Source organism: Nerophis lumbriciformis, linkage group LG05 (genome assembly GCF_033978685.3).
Source record: "Nerophis lumbriciformis linkage group LG05, RoL_Nlum_v2.1, whole genome shotgun sequence".
NCBI lineage: Eukaryota > Metazoa > Chordata > Actinopteri > Syngnathiformes > Syngnathidae > Nerophis > Nerophis lumbriciformis.
This window is the reverse complement of record NC_084552.2, coordinates 37,205,201-37,215,557: the sequence shown is the minus strand read 5'-3', so window position 1 is coordinate 37,215,557 and position 10,357 is coordinate 37,205,201. Positions and strand designations below refer to the sequence as shown.

The 10,357-nt window shown below is 44.8% G+C and overlaps 3 protein-coding genes across 5 annotated transcripts in view; 1 reads left to right on the top strand and 2 right to left on the bottom strand.

Annotated features, from left to right (window-relative positions):
* Positions 1-346: 346 nt before the first annotated feature.
* Positions 347-7,371, bottom strand: aadat (aminoadipate aminotransferase). Its single transcript, XM_061960565.2, has 14 exons — positions 7,225-7,371; positions 6,839-6,959; positions 6,598-6,766; positions 6,401-6,533; positions 6,260-6,334; positions 5,979-6,188; positions 5,842-5,907; positions 1,359-1,441; positions 1,142-1,238; positions 1,018-1,079; positions 884-948; positions 701-807; positions 528-629; positions 347-465 (listed from the first exon to the last, which is right to left on the bottom strand). Exons 2-14 carry the CDS (start codon positions 6,903-6,905, stop codon positions 424-426), a joined length of 1,278 nt encoding a protein of 425 aa, XP_061816549.1. The 5' UTR covers positions 6,906-6,959; positions 7,225-7,371; the 3' UTR covers positions 347-423.
* Positions 6,993-9,215, top strand: ino80b (INO80 complex subunit B). 2 transcript variants are annotated; one of them, XM_061960567.2, is made up of 6 exons: positions 6,993-7,520; positions 7,850-7,918; positions 8,012-8,168; positions 8,225-8,361; positions 8,427-8,599; positions 8,668-9,215. In XM_061960567.2, the coding sequence occupies exons 2-6, from the start codon at positions 7,879-7,881 to the stop codon at positions 9,163-9,165; spliced, it is 1,005 nt and encodes a 334-aa protein (XP_061816551.1). In that variant the 5' UTR covers positions 6,993-7,520; positions 7,850-7,878; the 3' UTR covers positions 9,166-9,215. The 2 variants fall into 2 exon arrangements, with proteins under 2 accessions (XP_061816551.1, XP_061816550.1); XM_061960566.2 differs by having other exon boundaries at positions 7,328-7,918.
* Positions 9,194-10,357, bottom strand: part of intu (inturned planar cell polarity protein) — a 9,496-nt gene continuing 8,332 nt past the window's right edge. For both annotated transcript variants that reach the window (XM_061960559.2, XM_061960560.2), the window contains exons 16-18: positions 9,659-9,848; positions 9,414-9,556; positions 9,194-9,340 (exon numbers count right to left, since the gene is read on the bottom strand). In XM_061960559.2, the coding sequence (XP_061816543.2) occupies positions 9,229-9,340; positions 9,414-9,556; positions 9,659-9,848 (445 nt within the window). In that variant the 3' untranslated portion in view covers positions 9,194-9,228. The remainder of the gene's footprint in view (positions 9,341-9,413; positions 9,557-9,658; positions 9,849-10,357) is intronic.

The following is a 10,357-nucleotide window of genomic DNA, read 5'->3' as shown; positions in this document are numbered from 1 at the left end:
AACAGAGCTGCTGCAGATGCAGTCCATCCATCCATCCATCCATCCATCTTCTTCCGCTTATCCGAGGTCGGGTCGCGGGGGCAGCAGCCTAAGCAGGGAAGCCCAGACTTCCCTCTCCCCAGCCACTTCGTCCAGCTCCTCCCGGGGAATCCCGAGGCGTTCCCAGGCCAGCCGGGAGACATAGTCCATTTTCTCTTAAAGAGACAGTACGCACACCTCTGTCGTACAAGAGAGCAACATAAACATAAAATAAAGCAGGCATCTACACAATTTTCAGCTAATTATTATTTGACTTTATATGCATCCATTGCATTGCTTTTATAATCAAAAAACAGAGTTTGACTCCCACCGTTGGCATTAACTTTAATGAATGTTACATTGAACACCATAAAATCTTCATGTAAAATGGAGAAGGCAGCAGGGTCAGGAAGCCTCTCTGATGAGACTGGCGAGGCGTCTGAAGGCCTGTTGGAAAATGAATGAAGTGATTCAGTGTTTCATTTTGTGCAATGTGTGTGTTTGCATACTTCATCAATCTGTTGGGGAGTGGACAGCGAAAAGGCCGCTCTGACGTAAGGACATGGTTCACTGCTGTCGATCATGAACACACTTCCTGGAACGAGCAGCACCTTCACGAGGGGAAACAAGTCAAGCTGAGTGCTGTTGCTTTGCATCATTGGAAATGTTGCTCCACACACACCTCCTTCTCCAGGGCCTTCTCCATGATGAGCTGCCGGGTGTCTTGGATTCCCTTCAGCTTGATCCACAAGAACATTCCAGCTGAGGGGACGTGCCACTCAGCCATATCTGTGCATGTTGAAATGTCTCATCTCAGTGACCACAGCGATTTTATTCATTTACAACACTGACAGAGGGACGATACCTGCCAGCCACTTGTGGGCGGAGCTAATCATAGCATCACGTTGCTTTCCGTAGAAGTCGATGACCCTGTGACGGAAGGAACGCTCACAACAAAATCGCCGTTCTTTGAGGAGAGGAACAATCGAGGCGACTTACCCGTCTATGTGGTGAAGGAAGCCCTCTTGGCCCCAGCTGTGCAACAACTGTGACACCATCAGCTAAAAAGGTAAAAAATGTGACGTCAGAGCAGGCTGGGCGAGGCGGACGCTGTCGGGCTCACCTGTGTGAAGGTGCTCGTGTGCATGGTGGACGCCTGAATGTGCAGCACCACCCGGTCCAGCAGAGGTTTGGGACCCGTTACAAAACCGATCCTTAAGCTGGACCGACAAAGACAGCACACACACACACACACACACACACACACACACACACACACACACACACACACGAGGAGTTGAAACAAATGCGGGCAGCTGGGATTTAATCAGGGGGCTCACCCTGAAGACAGGATCTTGGAGAAGGAGTCCGTTCTGATGATACGCCCGTCTACATCCATGGAGAGGAAGGTTGGTGCCCATGGCTGCAACATTAATCATCAAATGTCACCAAGTGAAAGATTGAGGCTGTGTTTCAATTGACGCACTTCTGTACGTACACTTAAACCAACTTTTCTTATCTGTTGACACCTGTTTTTGTGTATTTGGGATCTGCATAACGGCCACAAATTTGAAATCAAACCATAGAGGCATGGCAGAGATATTTATAGAACAATCTTGCTTTCCTTCATACTTCTTCCAAACAAGCCATTTTCAATTTGTTCCCCAGTTCTGATATTTTCCCAAAGTCTGCTGTCACGGAATATCTCCACATGGTAGAGATTTACCTGAAGATCTTTGTGTGAGTCCGCCATTGCAGTCAATAAGTTCCTTCTTTTTCGCTATTCTCTTGTTGTGGGGCAGACTGGTTCGCACAGCGGGACAATTTTAATAATTATTGCGATTATCTTTGGCTTTTTAAGTCAATGCAGCTTTTCCAGTCCACCAATCCGTCCACCTCTCCATCCACCACGCTGCCAGCTGACTGTGACAAGCTGCCAGTGACCGCTAGGGGGAGCCTCTAAGTCAGATCTGGGCAAAATACGGCCCGCGGGCCACATGCGACCCATTAAGATTTTCATTCTGGCCCGCCGCACGTTCTACATAATTTTTTTAGACCTTTAACATCAAACTGTAGCCGCCATTATGATGTGCAGTGCTGTTTTTAAATGACCGTAAGTCTTGAACTATAGAAAGTATTTCAATGGTCGAAATCTGCACTTTTGGGTGTTATACGAGTTATTACGGTAATCTATGTCACAGCAGCTCAGACTAGGAACAAAGCAGAGTGGGCAGGGTTTGTTTTTAGAGCAGCCAGCCGCAAACGCGTGTGTCAGAAACAGATGCGGGAAGTAGATTTTTACAACATAGTTCTGCATAAAAGTGATAATATATCATATTGTAGGTGTTTATTTCCCTTTGCATTCGTATTTTGCGTTTTGTTACATTTTTGTTGTGTTTTGCTTGATTGTAAAAGATGTCTATAGAGGAGCGATGTTCATATGTTGATAATATTCAGTTTTTTATTGTTCATAGTTAATACTGTAAATCCCACTTTCTTTATTTTAATGTATATTTTGGGTGTTCCATTCAGTAAAAAAACACAAAATTCCATTCCGTTTTTTGAGGTGGTCTGTCATAACTTTTTTAGGACTCTATCGGACATTGTGACTTTTGGTATTAGTGTTCCTGAAAAAAAGGGACCTAAACACACATACGGCACAGCAGACTTTTACAGCTAAATGTGTACCGGTATATGTAATTTATGCACACATACACATTGGCCCCCCAGACACATTTTTTCTCTCAATGTGGCCCCTGAGTCAAAATATTTGCCCAGCTCTGCTCTCACTGCTGCAATGCTATCAACTTACTAAGATGTTTTACATAAAGAGACAAGCGGTAGAAAATGAATGGATGAATGAATGGATGGACAATACATTGCTGTCAATAATTTCCTTTTTTCCCCCCGCTATTCTCTTGTTGTGGGGCAGACTGGCTCATGCACATGCATCCTGCGCTGTTGCCATTTCTAATACAAAGTAGCATATAGTTGGAACTTATACAGTATCTGTCAGTAGACTCGCTATGGAAGCAGTAAAAACTAAAACATGGCTGACGGGGAGAAGACAGTTGAAGTGGAGACAAGTACCGTAAATAAGACTGCCCACAAAATGGTGCATCCTGAAGAGACGGTCAGGGTAAAACGATACATGCAAAATTTTGACCAAAAAAATACCATTACACGTCATGTAAACCAGTGGTCCCCAACCCCTGGGCTGCAGCCCGGTACCGGTCCGTGGATCGATAGGTAACGGGCCGCACAAGAATTAATTAGTTATTTCCGTTTTATTTATTATCTGAGCCCGAACAATCTTTTGTTTTGAAAAGTCTTTTTTATTTTGAAAAATGACCGGATTCTCTCGGTTATATCTTGGTCACTTGAGCGCCAAAATTTAACCCAGCTAGCAAAATGAGTAAAAAACAGACGTCTTTGGAAAGTTTCTTTGTGAAGGGAAAAGGCACAGTGAAGAGAGAGAAGAACAGCCTATGACTTCCAACAAAAAGAAAGCTTTTGATAGACAATACCAGGAGCCATACTTGAAATATGGATTTATCGCAACAGGTGATTCCCACGCACCAAGCCCGCTCTGCATAATATGTGGCGAACGGCTCTCAAACATTAGCGGGGATTTTATGTGAGACTGAGCCTGCGCCTTCATTCACCAAGCTGGTGCAGGATCACCTGTCTGTGCTTTTAAAAAAGTTTGAGCGCTACTTCCCAACTTCAAAGGACCCACAAACTGCCAAGGAATGGATCCGCGACCCATTTGTTGAGAAAGCAGGTGAATCCAGCATGCCTGTGCAAGAAGAAGATCAACTGCTGGAGATCGCAAATGACAGCAGCCTTAAAAGTGTGTTTGAGACAACAATGTTCTGGATTAAAGTCATGGCAGAATACCCCGAGATCGCCACCACAGCACTGAAAACCCTGTTGCCATTTCCGACATCCTATCTGTGCGAAGCGGGATTTTCTGCAGTGACAGCCACCAAAACAAAACAACGGAGCAGACCGGACATAAGCAACACACTTGGGGTGTCTTTGTCTTCCATTACCCCCAGTTACCTACTCAGTGGCCTAGTGGTTAGAGTGTCCGCCCTGAGATCGGTAGGTTGTGAGTTCAAACCCCGGCCGAGTCATACCAAAGACTATAAAAATGGGACCCATTACCTCCCTGCTTGGCACTCAGCATCAAGGGTTGGAATTGGGGGTTAAATCACCAAAATGATTCCCGGGCGCGGCCACCGCTGCTCCCCACTGCTCCCCTCACCTCCCAGGGGGTGATCAAGGGTGATGGGTCAAATGCAGAGAATAATCTCGCCACACCTAGTGTGTGTGTGACAATCATTGGTACTTGAACTTTAACTTTAACTTTAGGACCGTCTCGTTGCAGAGAAACAAGCTCAGGGCTCCATTGATTTAGCGTTACGGTGAGTTAAACTTGTCATGCACTTTATATTCGTTTTTAATGTTGCATCTGCATCTTAGTTTGAAGGCATGTAAACGTTACCATAGCAACCAAAATCAGAGAGCGTTACAGTGGTCGCCAACAGAGGGAGGTGAGGGAGAGGAGAGGGGAGGGGAGAGGAGGAGAGCTTGAGAGTCTGGGGCACACAAACACGTGATTTTTTATGTATTGATTGAGTACACAGTGGTAAAATTGACAAGCGTTGACCGGTCCGCAGTTACAAAAAGGTTGGGGACCACTGATGTAAACCATATGGAAGTGTTTTAAATGTAGAAAAAAATCATAAAATAACCCCTTTAAGTCTTTGGAGTGCATAAGTGAGGAGTACGGAAAAATGCAGTGCACTGTCAGTACCTACTGTCAGTGGATGCAGCACTTAAACAGCCAAATTGGTGAGTGCACAGTGCTAGACACTTATCACCTTCACACAGGGATGCAACGATTTTCCAATTAAGTGTGATTAAAAACGTGACATTTTTAAAACACAAACATAACATCAAGAGCTTGTACAATAACTGCACTATACCATTGGATATAGTTACCGTAAGTGCATTCCAGTTATATTAATGCATAATAAAATAGATGATTAAAAATTAATAGGCATGGATGACAGTTGATGACAATAACACTTAAGTTAATTAGTCGTATATTAATAATACAATGATTCATTAGTTCATTATAAATGCTTTTTGTTTACATTTATTACTTTGTACTGTTATTATTATGTTATTAATTGATTAATGATTTTCTGATGGTAATAAATAACAAACATTTCTACATGACTTTATACATTTTTGTTATGAAATTGACTAATGCATAATAGGGATGTAACAGTAACAAAATCTCACGGAATGATATTATTACGGTATTAAAGCCACTGTATGATATTATTGCGGTATATGTACACAAAAAAGACTTTAAAAATGCCATAGTGTGTAAAATTAACTGGCAGGAATGTTTGGGATATACACACTTACTGTAATGGAACACAGATATAATGCTCAAAAGTTCTAATCATATTTATTACTAAAAACATGTATTTTTAAGTGCAAATCGTTGAGCAGGAACATCCACTGTTTCAAGCAAAAATTTAAAAAAAACTTACAGTTGAATGTCTTTAAAGTGACAATGTAAACATCCCGTGTAGAACACTAATGTTCAGTTTAAAGTCCTTCAACTTTTACTTTATGAGAAGCAGCGTCCTCTACAGTGGACATTTTTTATATCCGTTTGAAAAATGCTGTTTCACTCAGGAGCTAAGTACACCGTGTATGTACACAGTATACTTATTGAAGTGTACTGTCAGAAGTGTTAGACTTGAGAGACAGCTTGAGAGCAACAAAAAGACGGATTACCTTGTCAAACTGCAGGAAGTAGTAGGGGTCGTCCTCGATGATGAGCATGTCGTACTTCTTTGCCAGCTGTGCAGCACCACACCAAGCAAGCATTAATCTCCTTGGAAGACTATGAAGGTGTTTAATCTTTTGTTTACCTCATAGATTTCCTTCTTTCTCTGAGCCGTCATGGAGGCGCCGGTGGGGTTCCCTCCGTTGGGAATGGTGTAGAGGATCTTGGGAGCGCCGCTGCCGGGTTTGTGAACATCTGACGGGTCCCAGCGAGATAAGACCTCCTTCAGCGATGCTGGTATCATTCCATGCTGATCACTGCAAACGTTGATGATGTTGCAGCCCAGCGGCTGCAGCTGCAGGAGACAGGAGGGACGTCAGAAGGTTTTAGGAGTTTGGAGACCAATTCCAGGGGATGCGCGATTACCGCCGCCAGTGTTCCCGGGTAGGTGGGTGAGTCCAGCAGGACGTTGTCTCCAGGGCTGACTAGCATTTCAAACACCTGCAAACATGCAGGCTGAATGATGCCCAGACAAACAGGAAATAAGAACAAAGGGGCGGGACCGACCTTACAGAGTCCTTCTTGGCTCCCTGTGGTCACACACACATCCATCTGTCCATTCTCTGGACTGTAGGCAGCCGTCGGTGGGTTGTGGAGGTTCTTCTGCAGGTTCTTCATCCACGTCAGCAACTCTGGGATCCTACATAAAAGGTTCACCGTTAGATTTTAGAACCTTTTGGGGCCTTTCACATAGACCTTCTTACCCGCTGGAGGCAGAGTACTGCAGCGCCCTTTTCATAGCCATCTTGTCGAAGGAGACCGTTTGGCCGTTTTTCACCTGGATGGTCGCCGACTCAAAGGGGAACGTGTCAGGGTTGGGCGCTCCCCCGGCCAGCGAGATCAGCGATGGAGGCGAACGCTGCTGCAGCTCAGCTTCAAGCACAAAACAGCAACATGAAGCCAAGATGACGTCAACTCAGTTTGGTGGATTTAGCTGTCACTCACTCAGCATCCTGATGGGCGACGGCTTCCTGGCTGCGCTGACCGCCGTCAGAAATCTAGCATAGTTCATATTTTCTGTAAGCACACTTTTCCTCTTACAGTCTGTAACTTTTCACTTGTTGATCTGTTAAAAAAAAGAAAAAAGGTCAAACGTACAGACTGCAGCAACGGTCCCTTATATTTCAACCAGACTACTTTATTTACAACACATGTGTTGTTTACAGAGACAGAGAAACCATTCTGATATAGAAAATAGGAGGAATAACCAGCACGTAACCTAAAAGATCCTACCAGCTGACCTTGTGCTGCTTAGTACTGGCAGCTTCTTAACGCTCAAACGCTCTGCTTTGCGTTATCGAATTTACAAGACTAGATTACCACAAACACACCTTAAAAAGCCACCTTCCTCCAGTTCGGACGTTTATTTCACGCCCTGCCGTCAGGCAACACGTCTTGACTTTTTCAAGCCAAACAAAATGGAAGGAAATTTAAACCCGAGTGTGTTTAAGGCCTGCTGCCACTAGAGGGCAGTGTGTAATAAGGCGTCGAGTTTTGGATTGAGCGGAAACCGTTAAGTGACGTCACTTCCGTGTTGTGAGCCTTAGCTTGCCTTGTTTTTTTCCAACTCGCCTTCTTAACTGTTAAACTTTGTCACATACATCCGAACAACAATCCTCGTTCAAACGTGGGTTGCATTTATTACTTGTATTATTAATTCGTGTGATTTTAGATGTTTTAATGGTAATTACACGAATAAGGCTACTGGTATTTGAACGTTAGATTTTGTTTACGTGAATGTATTTATTTAAGTGTTGACTTTGGTGTAACCCTTGTCGACATCATCTTCCCGCTTGTATTCAATTATAGTTGCATATACTTGTTACTTTACTATATTGCCATATTATGATTAAATCGTCTCTTAATTAAGCAGCAACGTATTGTTGCGTTTTTAAAACGTATTGAGAATGTAGTAAAATGTGCTACATTTAAGGAGTTTGTGTTTACTGTAAAAAGGTTTTTTTTGGACATTTTGAGTTAAGAAAATGGGGAAGAGGAAAGAAATAGTTCATTCCAGATTTCCAGGTGAGCATCAGTTGTATGATTGTCAATTTTTTTCAAACATTTTGATTTTCTGACTTGCGAGTGTGTGTAATGTCATTGTTTGGTGACGTGCAGGCGATGGCAGCGTTGGACTGCATGCGGTTCACAAGCACAAACACAAAAAACACAAGAAGCACAAAAGGAAGCATCCGGAGCCAGTCTTGGTACCTCGCCCGCCGCCGCAACTGCGCCTCAAGATCAAGCTGGGAGGACAGACGCTGGGAACCAAAAGGTGGGACACATCCAATGTTCACATGAACATATGTTGACTACTGCTTTTGTCTGCAGTGTCCCCACCTTTACAGTGCACCCTGGTGTGGCTTGTCCTCCCTCACCTCTGACTATTGTGGACAATGATAATGAAGACGATGACGACGACGACGATGAGCCCTCTGTGCCTCTGGAGCAGTATCGGGCCTGGCTCGGTGAGGAAAAATTGCGTATTTTCTGATGCGTTCATGTGTATAATTTAAGCATCTTTGCCTGCCAGATGAGGACAGCAACATGGCTGCCTCTCCTCTGCCAGACATGGACTCACACACGTTGCTGAGAGGTCCCGCGGACGAGGAGGAGAGATGGCTGGACGCTTTGGAGAAGGGCGAGCTTGATGACAATGGCGAACTGAAGAAGGAGGTGGATGAGTCGCTGCTCACCACCAGGCAGGTGAGGAAGTAATAACATGAGATGAGCTTTGACTTCCGCACTTGCTGACCAACGCTTTGTGTGTTCAGAAAGCGCTACTCCACAAGCAGCAGATCCAGCCCCTCCTGGAGTTGCCCATGGGCTACAAGGAGAAGGAGCTGACTGCTGAGATGATGCAAAAGCGAGAGGAGCGCGCTCGGAAGAGACGCTTGCAAGCGGCCAAGAAGGCGGAAGAGAACAAGAACCAGACCATTGAGAGACTGACCAAGACCAGCAAGGCCAAGATCAAAAGCATGAGAGACAGGAAGTCCAAGCAGAGTCAGTGTCCTACCATCCGCTATAGTGACTCCGCCCAGGGGGTCACCATCTCCTTCCCTGTGGGCATTCCCGCTCCAGAAGCTGCAGCAACCCTTTTGCCACCTGCGGCCTCTGTAAACTGCGGGGTCAGTGGCTGCTGCGAGCTGAAGAAGTACAGCTGCTCCAAGACGGGTGTCCCACTGTGCAGTCTGCAGTGCTACAAGAAGAACATGCAGCGCCACCTCCAAACTCTTTGTGCACCAGCAGCACTAATCATTAATCAACAATAGTCATGACTGTAAAAAGGACACCTTTATTAATAAATAAGCTGTCAAATGCTCTTGTTGTTGTTGTCACGTGGACAAACCGAAACAAAGTTTGAAGGCCATCTCCACAGGAACCTCTGGCACAGAGTCGTGGAAACATACATAGAACTCCTGAGGTATAGGCTCCAGCAGAAACCGCCTGAAAGACAAAATGGTTTAAAAAGGCTGTTGTGGTGCTGCAGAGGGATGTACAGTAGCCAAGGTGCACATACCCTATGACCCAGTAATTAAGGGTGGGAGCGACTTTCCTCTGGTCCGTCCAATTTGGGGGTTTGCACTGGAACAGGACTCCGTGTTCTTGGATTTGGCCGAAACCCCAGCTGGCGCTTCGAGGTCCGTCTGCTGTGCAGCGATCCTGAAAGAAAAGCAGGATGAGATGCTTGTATTAAAAAAAAAAAAATGTTAAAAAGGTATGCGTGTTTGGGAGGGATCATTTAGAACTGTTGGCTGCGCTGACCTGCACTGGTTTGTTCTGTTGGAACAGCGCCCGAATGGACAGGCAGCAGTGGTGAAAGTTGTGGATGAGCTGAGGGTGAACGGATCCGCCGAGCTGAGCCTCCTCTGTGTGTGTGGGGGTAATGAAGATTCCCTGGACAGTTTCCATGAGGACGTAATGGAACAAGGTATTGTTGGCACCAGAGCTCAGTCTGTCACAGTGGATACAAAATTATCTGGATTATGGGGTGTCCCAATCTGACACTGATTTTGGCTTGCATCTAAGTAGTCCAATACTAGCAGTCCTGCAGCGTGTTTACTTGTGCAAAGCTGGACAGCCAGTTAAAGTGCACCCGGAAAGTATTTACAGCGCTTCACTTTTACCAGATTTTGTTATTTTACAGCCTTATTTCTTTCTTTAAAATTGTACACATAATACACCATAATTGCAATGTTTTTTTTTTCTCTGCAGAAATCCACCAATCAAGCCTGTATGGTATAGTGGCCAGACAGAAGCCATTTCTTAGTAAAAACCTGAAAGACTCTCAGACCATGAGAAACAACATTTTCTGGTCTGATGAGACAAAGATTGAGCTCTTTAGTGTGAATGCCAGGCATCATGTTCGGAGGAAACCAGGCATTGCTCGTCACAAGGCAATACCATCCCTACAGTGAACAATGGTGGTGGCAGAATCATGCTGTGGGGATGTCTTCCATCGGC